Below are 17,569 nucleotides of genomic sequence, written 5' to 3' on the forward strand. Positions count from 1 at the left end.
GCTTCAGTGGTTGTTAAACTGGGTTGAGATCTGGTGACTGTGAAAACCATTCAGGTCACCAGGGGTGATCTTCAGCAAGTGAACCATATGATCATGTGGATTGAGCTCAAGTGACCAACTCTGCCAGTCAAGAACATTTCACTTCAAAAAAAAAAAAAAATCTTATTGGTTGCCTTGTTTGTATGTTCATGCTCATTATCCTGCTGCGTTTTCCTAAATTGGGTGAGTGCGTAGAGGATCTACAAGGTGTACACTGTTGAACCAATATGGATGTAAACCCCCCTCTATCTAAGGCTGAAAGTGAGAACTTTAGATGTATAGCCACAGTTTAATTTCAAATCTAATACACTGAGGTAGAACCAATACTTTGTGACAGCATGAAATCAAAAATCTCAATACCCTCATTTCCCTCTTTTCCCCACTAGATGTCAGTATTTCACTTATATAAACCTGTATAAACAGAGGTATTATAGTCAAGTGCCAAGTATTGTTTAGGATATTTTTTATGATTTTATGTAAATCTGCTGTAGTTTTAGTAATTTAAAAACAATTTAATTGTTTTTAAATTACTAAACATAACATTAAAAAAACGTATTTTTCCCCTCTACACTCCGGGGTTTAAAGATATTGTTCAGGCATTATTGAAGGCAGCCAAGTTTCCGGAAGAGCCACTGGTGCGAGTTTAATGGACAGGGAAGAGATATTTGTTTAGGTTAAACGTTAGTTTACAGAACACACATACCTTTCTTTCGTCAAATAGTCCGATCCTTTTTAAATCGCTAGCATGCCTTTATTTGCCCAGAATCCATTCGACCAAGATGTTGGTAAGTGAAGTGGTGTTTCTTTGTTGTTTTCACTGTGTCAGAGGAAGCTAACGACAGGGCCAACAACACTTGGAGCTAACGTTAGCTTAGCTTCAGTTCTTTATTTTAATCATCACAGTGTTTGGTAACAACAACCTCCACGAGTCTCAGTCTCACTTTGTTTATGTGTAGCTCTCAAACCGACAGGTTGTCAACAACTTCCACTGAGTTTATCGATCACTTGATTAGCCAGGATAAGCGACTGCTTTGTAACCAACTTTAAGTCTGATTCATATAAACCGTGACTGGCGAAAGTACAGGATCACATGATGTGAAATCAGATCATATTGGTTTTTTTAGTGAGATTATCCTTAAGATTAGATAAAAAATGAACGTTATTTTAAATCTTGATTAATCAGTAAATGTATAAGATACTTGTAAATGGTGAAAATGCTCAGCGCAGTTTATATTCAACAGTCCACACCCTGTAGATATTCAGTTTGCAATGATATGTGATGTAAATGATTAATTAATTAATCAGGAAAATTACCTTCAGATTAATTGTTAATAAACACAATTGTTTTTTTTACAGCCTAATTAAATATCAGATGAAAGCTGAAATGATTGGTTCATTAATGAAGTTGTCAGTTGAAGGAAAATTATGCGGCAACTATTTTGAGAAATTGGTTAAAAAAAATCCAATTCAGCCTGTCAAATATTATTTCCTGCTTTCCTCTGTTAAAAATGATTGTTAATTGAATATCTCGGGCATTTTTCACAGTTGGTCAAATAAAATTAGACATTTGAAGTTGAGTAGATCATTTTCTAAACTAAATGATTAATAGATTTTATTGAACAAAATTACCAGCAGATTAATTGATAATAAACATAAAGGTTACTTGCAGTCGTAATCAAATGTCACATGAAAACTGAATTTGTTGGTTGGTTGGTTAATCTATTTTTATTTTATGATTAATCGCTGAAGTATGTTCGGAAATGGTTGATTGATTAATGAACTAGTTACAAATCTTCGCTGCCATGAGTCTGTTTGATTATAATGTGTGAACATGCTCATTTGTGTTGAGTCTTTTCTCACAGTCTTGTCATGTACATTTTATGCAAAGTTCCCAGGTCACCAACCTTATCGCTCCCTGCAACACCACAGTTCTTGTATGACCAGACAATCGTGCACTGTTACACTTAACTTGCACCCTGAGTGTTACAACGTCAGGATGATGATGAGTGTTACATGACAGGGTTAACCATGAGCTGAACCATGAGTCATTTCCTGCTTACATATTTCAAAGCAGCAGTGGGTTACCTCAGCTGACAAGAACACCACCTCTGCTACTGTCTAACATTAGCTTTTAGGGAAAATAGAGGATTTGCTTTACAACACAGAAAATCTCATGCCATTTGATTAGTGTGGCTGTTGTTTAACCTGATCACAAGTTAAAATGCTTTAAGATTGGGTCGTTTATCATCGCAAAACAGAACATTTCCCTGGAGAAACCCTGCAAGTTCACACTATAAAACAGCTGTGAACAGTAGGGGGCTTGGGGTCCCTCCCAGATATTTTTTCCAGCTTTAGACAGACAGGCAACATTAACCAGTTCTAAAATGTGGCAGTTCGACACTTGCTACTCATCACTGTAGAACTTGCACACTGCCACTGGCATGTCTTCCCATGAATACATAATGTTTGAAGTGATGCCAGTGCAGATATATTCTCACAGGACCATATGCACTCTATCCCTATTTGACATATTTCCAGAGAAGTCAACCAATGAAAACAACACAACCGACGACTGGGGGCTCATTATGGACATCTGCGATAAGATTGGGACGACAACCAATGGGTAAGCTGGGAAAGAAAGCATTTTCCTTTTGATAACAAGAGCTCATTAGTAATTGAGCAGCACTGTGGTCTAAGTTGCTGCCTATTTAAGTACATCACATTTGTATGAGACCTTGAATTTGAAAAATAGTGTAGGCTACACATCATCAGGACCTGTACGGGAGCTTCTCTGTGCTTGTTGTTCAGTAGTTATTGAACCAGTAATGAATTCTGTTCCGTTCTCTTGTGTTCCAGACCCAAGGACAGCTTGAGATCCATCATGAAGAGAGTCAACCACAAAGTGCCTCATGTTGCCATGCAGGCCCTCAATGTGAGTTTGTTACTGTGCTGTCATGCCACCAAATCTACACACATCTACTGCACGTTGTATGACATTGTCACAGCAACATAACGACCATCATCAGTAAAACCTGCTCGAAATCTTTAGAGATTTTCAAATAACATGCCCAAAGTAAGAAGTTAGGATGAGAAGAAATCCAAAGCTGGACCCAAGATCTAGTCAGTATTAAATTCTTTAATGGATATGTTTCATAGATTGGCATTATGAAGTTAAAAATAATGTAATTACAAAATCAATTGATCTCAAAGAAAGACGTCAACAATAACCTCAAAATGTCACCCTGTCAGGGTTAAAGCTTGTGTTCATGTGTTAATGTACAGTGTTTCCCCAAAATGGAAACGACTAATGGGTCTACAGCACCATGCCTGTCCCACGTATGTCTGTTTTTCTTCATCTGTCTGCAGCAGATGTTTAAAATAACCATTTGAAAGCCAAAGCATACAAATTTCTCCTTGAACAACAGAAAAAAAAGCAACATAAACGTCAATCGATTTGAGGAGGGTCACGTTTAGACATAAGAAGTAAGTGTTTCCGAATGTAATTAAGCTGCAGTGGAGCTGTAATTGATCTAATGTTCCCATTGTTAAAGCCATGCAGGAAAGTGGAAGATCTCATACTGGGAGGATTTAACTCCAATGAGAAGTATGAGAGCTCTTTCTCTGCTGAGTCATCATGAGCAAATACTGTCACATGCCCTGCTCTATTTTTAGATCCGTGCGTTCACTCATCAGACAATTAAAGCCCCCTTGTTATCAAGACCCATTTATAATCACAAAAGCAACACCTGCTATTAATGTGTGATTTGAATAATTCAGCAATGAGAGTGGTAGAAATGATCCCCTCCTACGTAGAAATGCATTTTGTTTTTGTTGCTATAATACGGTATATACCAGCTGTTTAATCTCATTTTTACAATTTCAACTTCTTCTTGCAGCTGCTGGGTGCTTGTGTGTCAAACTGTGGAAAAATATTCCACTTGGAAATCTGTTCAAGGGAGTTTGCCAGTGAAGTACGGAGTGTGCTCAGCAGGGTATGTTCTCATGATTCCCTATTTTATAGCCATACCTGTCCATCACCTTTTTGTACGCTCTTGACAAGTGATTCTCACATATGCGACCCCTCGCACTCTGAAGCAGGTTAACTGAAATGTCACAGATTGAATCATGATGAGTAAAGAGGTATTTACAGTCTCCTTCTGGCATAAACACACTGGAGAGAGCTACCACAGCTGTTTCTTTGCTCGTCTCTTGAAGGCCCACCCTAAGGTGTGTGAAAAGCTAAAGGCCCTGATGGTGGAGTGGACGGAAGACTTCCAGAAGGATCCGCAGCTCAGTCTAATCGGCGCCACCATCAAGTCTCTGAAAGAGGAGGGCATCACTTTCCCCTCCGCATCCTCACAGGTATGTCGATGTAATACAGAATGCGAATGTCTGATTTTTGAGAACAAACGCGAAGAAAGGTGAGGTAACTTTACCTGACGAACACAAACAATGAACAATTGCAACACTCGCAAAACACAGTATTCCCCAATCTTCCCCATCTTCTTTTACTTCTATGGATAGCACAGACGATCGACGACACATCGACACTGAAGTTCATATGAGTCTTTTAAAAGACTTCTGGTTTCCTATCTAACACTCAAAGGCTTAAAATGTCCAACTTTGAAACTAATCCAAGATGCCTCCCATTTACAGACTAAACTATGACAAAGCGTCTTGAACAGCACCACAACAAGCCAATAGTGAATAACAACTCGGTGAAGAAAGTGGCTGTTGGCGAGGAAAACATTTCAGCCATAGTCAGATTTCGCAGCATTAAACCCAGCTGATGTGTAACAGTCTCTCTTGACTTGACTGTCATTCAACAGATGTGATGTGTCAGCAGCCATCACTCCACCCCCACCCCCCTGCCCCCTGCCCCCTGCCCCCCCTCCCTTATGGTTACAGCAGTCCACATGCATGATAACAACATAATAAGTGTGTGTGGATACTTGTTGTCTCGCTCCAGGCTGTTATTATGGTTTCCCTGCAGACCGCTGTCTTACGAGTGTGAAGGTACAGCTCGAGTGGAGCGCGTCCGTCTGTGTTTGTAAGGCAGGAGCTTACAGTGGAATTTCCTCTTCACATATTTCACATAATTCTGTGGATATTTGTGTGTGTATGTCCCAAGGTCAGGACTTTTCTGATTGGAGTGGACGGAGCTGCTCCTTATGGTTTCTGTTCTATTGTCTGTGTGATTCATTATGTCACCACCTTATCTGTGTCAGCGGTTGAAGTGGACCTTGCTCTCAGGTTGTCGTAAAGCAAGTTGACCTACAATTATATCAGTTATGATATTTTAATATCCTCTCTGTGGCTGACAGCTTTTTGTGTTTGCTTCTTTAGACGTTGAATGATCTGAATTTGTCACTTTCCAGAGTTTATTTAAAAAGTGAAAAGACAAATGAAGTTAAACATGACCACAAACTGCGTCTATCGAGATTCATGATACAGAACATCTTTCATCTTTCTTTTTTCTCATACTTGCAGTCAATTTTTGTGTGCACTGAATTTGTTTAAAACAAATTTCCTAGCATGCACGAGCCCTGGTTCCCTCTTTACAGGTAAATAATAAACAAGGTCTCTGTGTTAATCTGGCTGAATAACAGGGAGAGCAGGTTCTGATGCAGGTGGAGAAGACTGGGGTTCATTCATACTGCAGATCAGCGTGTTAACCCTCCTTTTAATGTAGATAAATACACTCAGTAGCTACTTCTGTTGTGTAACGTTCTACCTTTTCAAAGATAATAATGTCCAGTTTTGATTGACACTGTCAGAGAGGTATAAATTTAACTATATGTTTATTATTGAGGTCGTCGTTTGTATCGGTGTTGAACTGGACTGCATTATGTTGAGTGGATTTCATTGGTTTTTGGAGGTGTATCTAAGGAAGTGGCCACTGAATTTGATCCGTTTACAGTATAAACAGACAAGTCAGAACATGGAATTTAATTTGCTCCTTTATTCTCACTTTCTTACGTTTGGCGGTGGCGGTGTGCTGCCTATTGTGTTGTGGGAAGGGTTGGGAAACCTGCTCTAATGGAGAGCAGGTGGCACATATGGCAGCAGGTATGACATTTAATCTCCATCAGCTGATGTGCAAACAGCAGCAGGTAATGTGACTCAAGCTGTGGCGTTGCTTCCTAGCATTTACCTTTACCGATTATTCCCACTGCACTTTAAGGTCATTCTTTAGACAGGATGCTTTCCAGCATGTTTTGATTGGATTGCTATCAAGCCATGTAAAACAAATGAGTCTCCCGGTCCCTGTTGTTTACCTGCCGGTTGGTACACGTTGCATTTAGTTTTCTGGCTGCACAGTCTGTTAGAGTCATCATAAGTGGCATGAGCAGGTGTGTGCGCTAGTTTCATGTGGAATGACAACTCCACCCAATCGGCACAAACAGTTTTAATGTCCACCTACAGATCACACTTTCAACTGTTTCTATGCTTTACTCGCACTTGCCTCCTCACATCTGTTACTTGTGTATTTGCTGGTGCTCTGTAATTCTCTGATTATTACCAGTGGGTTTAAGGCAATTGCAGTTGATACTTTTGGGCTCTTGGGCACTATAACATATAAAAAACATTTTCAACTATAAGTCTGGCCTGGTTCAGGGAGCATATGTTTTTTTCCCTTGTTTTAAAACTTAAAAATCTTTTTAGACTCGACCTTGGCTATTTTTCAGCCACAATAAAATCCACACTTAATCAAACACTGATGTCAGTGTAGTTGTTGGAAGGATCCAAAAGTGAGTGAATTCCCTGTAAATGACAGCTTGCATTCAGGACCCTGTAAATCTGTAAATCTCCTGGGATGTTAGATTTTCTTTACACTGTACTGAAGCAGCCTTTGTAATACTTTCCATTCCACCAACAGACAGTATTAAGCTTTAGCTCACCCACTGTGAATATTTGACTGTCAGGAGTTATTGTTTAGCTGACAGTGATGTCCAGTTGACCTGTTTCGTCCACTTTGACCTAATCGCCATGTCATGAGAGCTGCTTCATGTCACCCTGGACAAAAAAATAATGGGACAGCTGTGTGGAGTGTTTCTGTCTGAAGGCCAGAGCCACGTTTCTGACCAACGTGTAGTCCCCAGCATGAACTGCAGGTGGCACTGCAGCCACTGGAAATCAGTTTTTCACTTGTAGTCTTAAATCTGTCAGTCTCACTCCCTGCTGTATGTATACAGACACAAACACACACACACACACACACACACACACACACACACACAGACGTGACCTTATTTTTCTATATTGACCACAGGGGTCTACCACAAAGGTCAGCACACCTGCTGCCAGCAAAGCACTGGATGATGACGACCTGGCCAAAGGTAAAGTGAAATGCCATGATTCAGCTCTACACTCATCTTTATGTAAGCATAATTTTTTTACAACAGATACAGAATTTCCAACTTCTGTGCTGTGTTTTTGAGGCTAATGATTTTCAGTTTGCACCAATATTCAGAAAAATACTCCTTTTTATAAATTGTAGAACAGTGTAAATTGATTATCGACTAGATTTCACGTTCCCATACTTCAAAGGGTTGTTGTACTTCCTTTAATCACTCTTCTGAGAACGGTTTCTATTCTTGAAATAAAAATAAAATAAATAAGTGATGAATCCCGTGTCTGTGCCAAGCCCATATGTGTTGGACATTTGACAAATACTCATTTCTCCTTTCCACTTCTCTTCTGTTCACGCCGCTCTGTTCACTCCTGCAGCAATCGAGCTGTCCTTGCAGGAGCAGAAGCAGCAGGCAGAGACACGGCCCCTGACCGTGACCTCCGACCCCCCAAACTACACCAATGGTGGAGGGGGGCAGGAGGTCCGGAAGGTGCGAGCGCTGTACGACTTTGAAGCGGCCGAAGATAATGAGTTGACCTTCAAAACCGGAGAAGTTATTCTGGTTTTGGATGACAGGTACGGTTTCAGAGCACGTCCAATCAGGAGTCAGCTTCGCTTTATCCTCGAAAATACCAGTTTTAGAGTAAAAGGTCACTGGTGTGGCAGACTGTTCAGACTGTGAAATGCAGACATGCATCATAGCATGTTTTATTTACCTCTTCAGCTACATGCATCTAATATAAGACCTGTGCAATAAATCCCACTTTTAGACACTTCATAATGTCCCAGGGTTTGTTTTCCATGTGCAAGATGCATCAAGAAATATGAATCTTAACATTCTCACAGAATTTTAATACAGGAGATAAATCGTTTTTTTTTTTTTTTGTTGAGTGATATGATCAACTCAGATTTCCTCTTGTTGGTCGTCATAGCCAACATCTGTGAAAAATAAAGTATTAATTTATGTTCTTGTTTACTTAAAAGAACACATTACTTTATACAGCCCGCCTGATTTACAGTGTGCATGTGCTCCACATACTGTAGATTTATTCAAATACCCAGGCAAAGTCTGTTCCACAAATAAAGCCAGGAACACACTCCGAGATTTTTAATATCCTGAAAAAGCTCTGTATAACCGATTTAATAACTGACTTTAGCAGAGCAGCCCCAGATATGATAAGTTGAAAATTCATTTTTATTTAATCCAACATTTTATACGGTGATGGCTGTGACTGGTGTGAACCTTAGCCAGATGCTCAGTGTGGCTCATGCATTGATGTTTGTTCCTGTTTCATGGTTTTGTTTACAGCGATCCAAACTGGTGGAAAGGAGAGAACCACAGAGGAGTGGGACTTTTCCCCTCCAACTTTGTCACAACCAATCTGAATGCTGAGCCAGAGACGGGTAGGTATTTTTTTACAGCATCAGAAAATGAACATTATTGTCCCTTCAGCTTCACACACTCTTTTTTTTCTGGCCTAAGTTCTGTACCTTTTTAGAAAGGTTTATCCTCTTCATCTGTCTGATTTCAACTTGGAGGAAATTAGTTTCAGAACTGCTGATCGAACTTTACCTTTTCCTCTACAGTGACTTGTGTTGAAAAGACAGCCAGCCCTGAGGAGACAAGCCTGGAACCCAAAGTTGAGCCCGAGCCTGTCTTCATAGACGAGGTACTGCATTTCCTCAGTGGACATTAATTTCCAAACCCAAATAACCTCTCAATCAAACCACCGACCCAAACCTGCTCCCTTCTGTCTGCAGGGGAAGATGGACAGGACGTTGGCACTGCTGCAGAATGCAGACCCTGCAGATCCGGCTCCGGACTCCCTAGAGCTGCTCCAGCTGGAGGGTATAAACCTTAATGCTGGTGTAAATTTAGTCGCTCTGCCTGTGACAACTGCAGTGGGTCTTAGCTATACTGCTGTTTCCTAACTCTGTTTCTGTGACTCTCCCTAACTGTAAATATCTGATTGAACAGGCGCATGTGAACAGATGAACCCGATGATTGATGAGAAGCTGGAGGAGATTGACAGGTACTGTGTCATAGATGTGAACTATTACTACTATGATTATCAGAATTATACTGATTCGTTAAATTCCCAGCTAGGTGTCTGTCATTATCTAACATCCATTCGAGCTGCTGTGAGGCTTAAGATAAAGATAGCGAGACTTCAGAGGACCATGGTGGAGCAGCTTCAGTTAGAAAAGCTATACTCTACAAGGACCGTTCTACTAATGTCTCTCTCTGTGTTGCAGGAAGCACTCAGAGTTGTCAGAGCTGAATGTGAAAGTTTTGGAGGCCCTGGAGCTTTACAACAAGCTCATGAACGAGGCTCCGTTCTACTCGTCCTACTCCAAGATGCAGCAGCAGTATGCGCCAGCCGGCTCAGCTGTGGCCATGCAGGTGAGAAAAATGCACTAAACCTTCCCCTCGAAACCTCACCTTAAGAATGATTTAATCCTTGTTCATTTAAATATTTCATTTATGCAGCTTTTATCAGAATGAGGGACTCGCTGTCTCTAAGGACGTTGAAACGACACGCCTACGAATCAGTAAATCAATCACAAAACAGAAGCACACAACCAAATGAAAAGGACACAAGACAAAGCACAAAATGACAAGGGCGGGGGGGCAGGTTCATGTGATAAATAGAGTTTACATGGGCATCCATCATAAAGTAATCAAGATGAGAGCTGGTTTAAGACACTTAGGTAAGAATTTTGTTTTGGATTTGACGAAATCCAAAAAGTTGCAGTCGATGGTTGGGAAAGTGTTCAATTTAACTGAACCGCAGAAACTGTAGGTAGTTGTGTCTCCAGTCTAAAAGACAGATCAATTATGAGCATGATGCTGAATTGAGGCTTGCAAATGAATGTCCTTAATTTCTCTTTAGGATTAATACACTGAACTCAGGCGTGCTTGGTCACCAAAACAAATCATTCAGGACTCTTGTGGGTTCACTGTAATCATTTTCTCTCTGACCTGTGAAGCACGCTGAGTCAATAAAGACTCATACATAATTTGAGGTTGGATTCAAATAGATAGAGGATTCAAATCTGGACATTTTCTCTGTTAAAGTGTTAGAGTGTGTTAACTACCAGCATACCCACCCACGATTACTGTGCGTAATTGAGTGTCGACACTGTGTAGACTCCCACTCTTCTCTATTGATTCTATTGATCTCTCGATCTGATGTTTTTCTCTTTCTCATGGGGATAACAGAGGACGAATGCAGAGGAAAATCATTCAGAGCAGTCAAGTGGTTATACTTTAAATGTTTATTCTCATGTTGTGTTTCTTACACCCTAGTTTGGTGTGTTTGTCTTGGTTTTGCTTCTTGGACTCGATAGCTTGACATTCAGTCAGCCTTTTTTGTTTTTGTTTTCCTCCCTGGAGAGTCGCAGGCTGCCTGGGTTTCCTTGGTAGTGGCTGTTTTCTCTAATGACTGATGTCACTGTCTCTCCTCGGAGATTTGGAAAAATGTCCACTTCACTGGGCAGGCCACCACCAGAGTGCAGCTCTTGTTTTTTTGTTTTTGCACAGCACTGCCAGGTTGTTCTTCTGTCACACATGAGTACTTACAAAAATAAAATCCTGATACTATTCATATTTATATCATCTTCCAAAGCAGCAGCTGTGCTCTGTCATCTTTTGAATGTGTTAGAAATAATACAGCAACAGCACCTTACTGGATTAATCTACACTTCACCCATCAGTGTTTTGTATCTCTCATTCTGTATCGAACTCCCAGTAGCCAGATATTTTATTCAGTGATGGACTTCTCTTTTATTAGTATTGCCAGGGTCGACCTAGAGACGGGGAGATGATATTAACTTTCTGAGGAAATGGAAAGAAATTCTGTGGATTTATAAACTTGCATCTGAGGGGGTTGAATTTTATAATATTGTAATTTTACTCCAGGTTTAGGAAGAGTTTAACATCTGGGAAATACACTTATTTGTTTTCTTGCCAAGAGGTAGAGAGATACCACCGTCATGTCTGTATGTTAAATATAAAGCAACCATTAGCTTAGCATAAAGACTGGAAACAGGGTAAAATGGCTGCCCTGGCTGGACAAAATACACTTGCCCGTGCTGCTGACGCTCACTAAATAGCACATTAAGTCTAATTTGTTTAACCTGGAAAAAACAAACAAAATAAACAACATGTTGTGGTTTTACAACATGTTCCAAACTATTTCTTGGTCGGGCGCAGTGACTTCCTACTGTCTTTCTTGAGTCTGAAGTCACTGTATCCAGCCAAGAAATAACACCAGGCATGAAATCTAATAATACTTTTCATTTTAAATACCATTTATTTCTCTGCTGTATGATTGTTTGCTTGGTAGTTTGTTTTTTTTTGTGTACTTTTATTCTGAAATTTCTGTGTTGGAGGTGCAGCATCCTTTATTCTAGAGGCTGGCTATTTTATCCTTTCCTTAAAACACTGATTAATGTTAATGATGCCAAGTTATATTTGACACTTGGTTCCCTCGTTACTCTCGATCTGTTGATCGCTCAGTAGACGGGTGAATGATTGACAGCACAGCCTTTCTGCACCTTCTGAATGAGGAAGAACTGTATTTTAAAACTGTCCTTCCCTCTTGTCTGCTCAGGGCTACATGGGGCCAGCCGGCGCTCCCTATCTGCCTCCAGCGATGCCCCAGGTTCCTGCCACACAGCCTTACAATCTGCCCAGCGACCAGTCCGGACAACTGCATTCACTGCCCCCCAACGTCTCCGCCCCACCCAACAGCCAAGCTGTTCAACCTCCCTACATGAGGTAAGGAAGCAGCCCTTGTACGGCTGTCAGAGAGGGAACGCTGCAGAGACACTCCATAGACAAATAATGACAAAGTTCATGTCATGTGACAAATAAAGCTGGCGGACACCTCACACCTTTGGCATTAACAAGCTACTAGTTTTGAATAATGGGAAGATAAGAGGACACAGAGAGAGGTGGAGAGGTTTTATGAAATTGTGTTTTTGCTACTGTGTGTTTGTTTTCACTAAGAGGTTTTTTTGAAGTTTAGGGTAAAATTGAAGTGTTGGATAAAAATGGTCAGTGACATTGATTATGTATTAAGTTATCATATTAGAGAAAATTAAAGTAAATTGGAACTGGCTTCCCAAATGGGATTAACACAAAGTTGTTTTTGCAAAACTATTCATTATAATAATAGAGTATGTTTTGTTGCTTTTGGGGGGAATAGCATCATGTAAATCAATTTCCCGCACAGGAAATCACAACTAACATAATAACCCCACCTCTTGAACAATCATATGAAATTGAAGCAGCAGTATGCAGCCAGTATAACCAGTATAACTACTGGGTAACATTTTAATGTGAGTCAGTCTATAATCAACATTCAAGAAATGATAAAAAACAAAGTGATCCATGTTCCTGTAAACAGTCCTACAAAAGCTTAACACAGATTGCCTTTTATGTACAGTTGCTTTCTCCACCTCTCTGCTTATTCAGCTTTTTTTCAAAGACTATAAAAGTGGCTTTTTTGTCACTTATCCAAAAAAAGATATAAGCACATGAGCAGGAAAAAAAGGATGGATGATTGGTGTACAGGTACCAGTGATTGTTAACACTGATTACTTTGTCTGATCCTCATCATATTTATTCCTGGAGCGTGTCACAGAGAAAGTCACAGCTTTAAATCTAATATTGATTGTATTAGGGCCGAAATTAGTATCATGATGTTAATTTGAATAATTTTGCAATAACTGCATATGCCACATTATGGCAAATGTTGTTTCGTGCAATGAACTGTGTTATTATTCTGTTAGATCAGAAAAACAAAAACATTCAGCAAATTTAGTTTGATTTTAATGAGGAGGAGCTTGAAATCACAAGAGTGTTTGACTGAAGGATTCTAGAGGATTGAGCCTTTCCCAGCCCTGGATTTTATTGTATAGCTGGTTTATTTGCATTGTGTATGATTTTGAATATAGTTCCTTTTGTCATGCAAACGGAGGGCAAAGAAGAGATTATCATTTCCACATGTTGAGACTCGGTTTCCATATTTTCTGTTGGTACTAAGTGTCACATCTTTATTTTCTTCACAGCAGTGCTATAAACACTCAGTACATCAACCAAGCTGCTGGAGCTTCTTACCCACCCCAGGCGGGCGTGGCCATGGACATGTCGACCTATCACAACCCTAGCATGCCTCCTGTGTCCTATCCTGTGGCTGCTCCACCTCACCAGGCTCCTCAGCAGCAGCAGGCGGTGTATTATCAACAGCCTCTGCTGTAAAACTCCAACTGACAGCAGACCTGACACGAATTCACACCTCAGATATTTCAGTTGCTGGCTATGTGTTCATTTGGCTTACTGTGTGTGTGTGTGTGTGTGTGTGTGTGTGTGTGTGTGTGTGTGTGTGTGTGTGTGTGTGTGTGTGTATTTGTGTGTGTGTGTGTGTTTGTTAACTGCTTCAGGATCATTCCTTTGGCCGTTTTTGTGCCTGTCGTGCTGGACTGAACACACCCCAGAAGAGTTGAAATAACCGAGGTGTGTGTGTGTATAACGCAGGTCTGCCGTGCAACTGAGTCAGGACTCGGCTACTGGATGTGGGGCTAAACATGGCGCCAGGGGTTTTTTTTTTTTTTTTTCCTCCTGTCCTCTACTTCTTTTTTCCGGGTTGACTGAAAGCGGCGCTGCTTTTCACAAACGTCACAGGTCAACACAGAAGAAGAGTTGGGTTTGCTCATCAGCACAGCCAGTGAGCCATTATTTTTCTAATTTATGGAAATGAGCATATCACAATCGACAGTTCAACACAATACTACTCCCATATAAACTATTGCTGAGCTGTCCATGCAACATGTCATCTTCTGAAGTAACAGAGGGTCAGACCATGTCCACACTAATGTAGATAAATGTGAAAAAATGCTTCTTTCTCTCTCTGGCCTTCTGTTCACACGACCTTCTTTAGAGTGGCTGTGCAGTCCTCTGTCAAGGTCCAACACCGGACGTTTTCAGCCACAGTACGACTGTGAACTAGATGTGTTTTGGCACCCAGTATAGCCTAATGCAAGATCAATGTAATTTCATGCACAAGTCAGAATAAAATAGACCAAGACATTTCTCTGAAAGTAAAACGCGAGCCTTCACTCGAGCCTTTACACATGGCTGATTTAGGCCGGTGTATTGATCAAAACTGAAGCATATCTGTTCTGTCAGCTGCTTGTGAGACAGAAGGCCGACAAACACGGCTGAAACGTGTCAGGTATCGACAGCCTGCAGTGCCGACAAAAACGCAACTTTTCAAGTGCGTTTTCCTAAGTCAGTAGAATTGGAAACACCAGACTTGCGGTGTAGTGTGGACAAGGAAGACCGAGCTGTTCTGCTGGGATACGCTAGTGTGGGTTGAACACCGTTAAACACCTCAGTGGCGTTTTCCAATTTATCTCAGATTCAGAATACTTTATTAATCCCAGAAGGGCAATTCATTCCTACAATCTAACCCATCCATAAGAAGAATAAATAGAGTCAGTTATCTGCGTTAATGTGAACATGGCCTAAAAATGTTATTTCTCTTTTAGTTTTTAATTACCATCTGTGTTTTTAAACGTGTAGGTGAACTCCTCTGAAGGCAGGTACAGTGTAATCTGACTATCTCTTTGTCCTTTGGTGCTGTTTGCACCGAATGACTGAAACATTCTGGGCTCATGTGGGAGCTCGTGTTTCTGCAAAGTCAGCACTTATTAAATCTGTGGGGACAGGTCGCAGGTGCTCGCAGTGTGCAGTTATTTAAAAGCCAGGAGCTTCACTATTTTTCTCCCTCACCAGCATTCATGACTGTAGCCGATCTGTTATGTTAACAGTTAGATTTGTGTAAATGGTTTAAACTTTGCTTTCCCATAAACTCACTGCCTTGTAATGCATTCTGTGGTTGCATTTGAGATATTTAAGATGACATTTTGTGTGTGTGTGTGTGTGTGTGTGTGTGTGTGTGTGTGTGTGTGTGTGTGTGTGTGTGTGTGTGTGTGTGTGTGTGTGTCTATGTATGTGTGCACAGGTATGGTTTTTTTTTCTGCGTGCTTGTATCTGTCTTGAGGGCTTGCTCGTAAAATGACACTGATTTTTCGGATCGTCAGATTTTTAGGAGGAACTGAGAAGTAGTTAGTTGGATCTTTATGTGTTTATCAATCTGATGAAATGACGCATCTGTTCATGATTATTACATCTGTACCTTCCTGCCTCTAATCTTCATCTGTGGGGTCTCTTCCATTTAGCATCATCTGTTAGGAGTCTATGTTTTATGCAAGTGCACAATACTGAGATGTTTCATGTCAATATACTTCAATTTCAAACTGGCCAATGATGTTGCCTGTATTTTGATTTATATATATTGAGGCGTCATACGTGTGTAATTTACATGGTTGCGGAATGTGTAATGATTGTTTCTACTTATGATTGTTGCTTTTACTTTTAATGTCGAGGCAAAATGTAAATGGAACAAAATTTTGAAAAGGTTCAGAAATCGTTTGTTCTTGTTAATATGAAGAAAGCGAAGTGAGACTTGTTTTTAACCTACTGTTGTTATTTCTTCACATTTTGGGTTAAAATTAAGGAGCAGCTTTCATAGAATCGACAGTTCTGTTGCAGTGGCTCCGTAGTTGTAATTTTAGCCAGAACTGTCTATATTTCCTTTACGCGCCTCATATTAAAGGCACTGTATATTAGATTGTAAAATACCTGGTTTTGTCAGTGGCATTGACTTTGCACCTTAGCTTTGTAAACATTTATTTACCACTGGATGCCTTGTTTTTCTGTAGAAATCAAAGAATGACACGGATACAGCTTTGGCGAGTAACTTCAGTCTCAGAATCCGCTCGATATGTATAATTCTGTATATTTAAAATATTCCAGGAAAAATTCCTCTATCTAGAATTTTGAAACTGCTTTTGTAACAGAGCAAACATATAAATATTCTTTGAAATAAAAAAAATGACCTGTGTTGATGAGTGGTGTTTTTTTTTTTCTCCTACATTTCCTTTGGATGCCTTGAAGTAATTACATTTATACAATTAAAATGAACATGATTAAAATAGTAACTGTCCACCTAATTAGCTTCTCCTGTTCCCTGCACACATCACCAGCTGAGCATGATGAATAAACCAAATAAAATGATCATTACCCAGAAGACATGGTTTGTTCATCTAACGTGGGCTTTTTATAGTTTCTGCTCTTTTCTTTCCAAATAGATGCACTGGAGATCCTTTGAATGCCAGTGTTATTCTGGTGGCAAAGTGGTGGTAAAAACTAAATTAACTAAATTAAATGTTCAAGGCCAGACACCACAGGCTGTTCTCCAGGCTACGTACACAATACAAAGGCTTTCCACAGTCCTCCAGCAGGATTGTCTGAAAACAGCACAGCTGGTAACTCGGTCTGCTGAGGATAACTGAGGAGATTTTATCATCTGTTGTTTGTCCTGGTGGGTTTGCTGAGATAAAACTGGCCTGTTTTATTTTTTTAAGTGAAGAATACAGAACTTAATCAGTCAAAACTGATTGTGTTGGGCTACAAATGTATATAAAAATGTGTAGATATATTTTGTATATATTAAATTATGGTCTATTTACCATAAAGATACTTTTTAGTTACCAATCATCATCATAGGAACTGTTTGATATTCACACCATTCCCCTTCTTTTAGGATTTTGTTTGGATTCCTTTAAAGCCTACAGTTGTTGTAGTGGGACAGTATTTGATGATTAATGACGTTTTTTTTTCTTATCACATAATAACTCTTTATGACCAGTACAGTGAAGAAGTGTTTACGTTGCCTTCAAACGCTCCTCGTAAAGTCCAACATCCAACATCAGACACGTCTACGCTTACCCTAACCTTTCATAATAATCTCATAATCATGCAACCACACACTACACAGAGAGAGGTCACTGTAAATGTGCATTTAATGACATTTCACACTTTTTCTGTCAAAACGGGTTGTGCATAATTACAAATTTAAATGATATACAACACACCTTATGCTAGAGAGATTTACAGGTGGGAGATTCGATGGCGTGGCCTGAAATAAGGTGAAGGTCTGGTACGTCATCATCTCGTCCCCAAGGCCGGAAACCGCTTCTTGGTCTCTGCATTTTGTAAACTCTCAACCATGTTGGTCCCCAAATGTTAATTACACGTCAGTG

General features: G+C 40.1%; 1 protein-coding gene across 3 annotated transcripts; it reads left to right on the forward strand.

Annotated features, from left to right (window-relative positions):
• Positions 1 to 658: 658 nt before the first annotated feature.
• stam2 (signal transducing adaptor molecule (SH3 domain and ITAM motif) 2) lies at positions 659 to 16,368 on the forward strand. Of its 3 annotated transcripts, none has more exons than XM_056389876.1 (14): positions 659 to 824; positions 2,578 to 2,662; positions 2,896 to 2,971; positions 3,936 to 4,031; positions 4,255 to 4,401; positions 7,313 to 7,421; positions 7,771 to 7,969; positions 8,703 to 8,797; positions 8,981 to 9,063; positions 9,155 to 9,242; positions 9,372 to 9,426; positions 9,650 to 9,797; positions 12,010 to 12,176; positions 13,472 to 16,368. In XM_056389876.1, the coding sequence occupies exons 1-14, from the start codon at positions 785 to 787 to the stop codon at positions 13,659 to 13,661; spliced, it is 1,578 nt and encodes a 525-aa protein (XP_056245851.1). In that variant the 5' UTR covers positions 659 to 784; the 3' UTR covers positions 13,662 to 16,368. The 3 variants fall into 3 exon arrangements, with proteins under 3 accessions (XP_056245851.1, XP_056245852.1, XP_056245853.1); XM_056389877.1 differs by having other exon boundaries at positions 13,475 to 16,368; XM_056389878.1 differs by having other exon boundaries at positions 7,313 to 7,379.
• Positions 16,369 to 17,569: the final 1,201 nt, after the last annotated feature.

The sequence above is a fragment of the Seriola aureovittata genome, chromosome 11, assembly GCF_021018895.1.
Source record: "Seriola aureovittata isolate HTS-2021-v1 ecotype China chromosome 11, ASM2101889v1, whole genome shotgun sequence".
Classification (NCBI taxonomy): Eukaryota; Metazoa; Chordata; class Actinopteri; order Carangiformes; family Carangidae; genus Seriola; species Seriola aureovittata.

Coding starts and splice junctions, on each gene's coding strand:
- stam2 (XM_056389876.1), top strand. CDS start 785: ATGCCTTTATTTGCCCAGAATCCATTCGACCAAGATGTTG. Junction 4,032..4,254: donor TACGGAGTGTGCTCAGCAGG/GTATGTTCTCAT, acceptor CGTCTCTTGAAG/GCCCACCCTAAGGTGTGTGA. Junction 12,177..13,471: donor GTTCAACCTCCCTACATGAG/GTAAGGAAGCAG, acceptor TTTTCTTCACAG/CAGTGCTATAAACACTCAGT.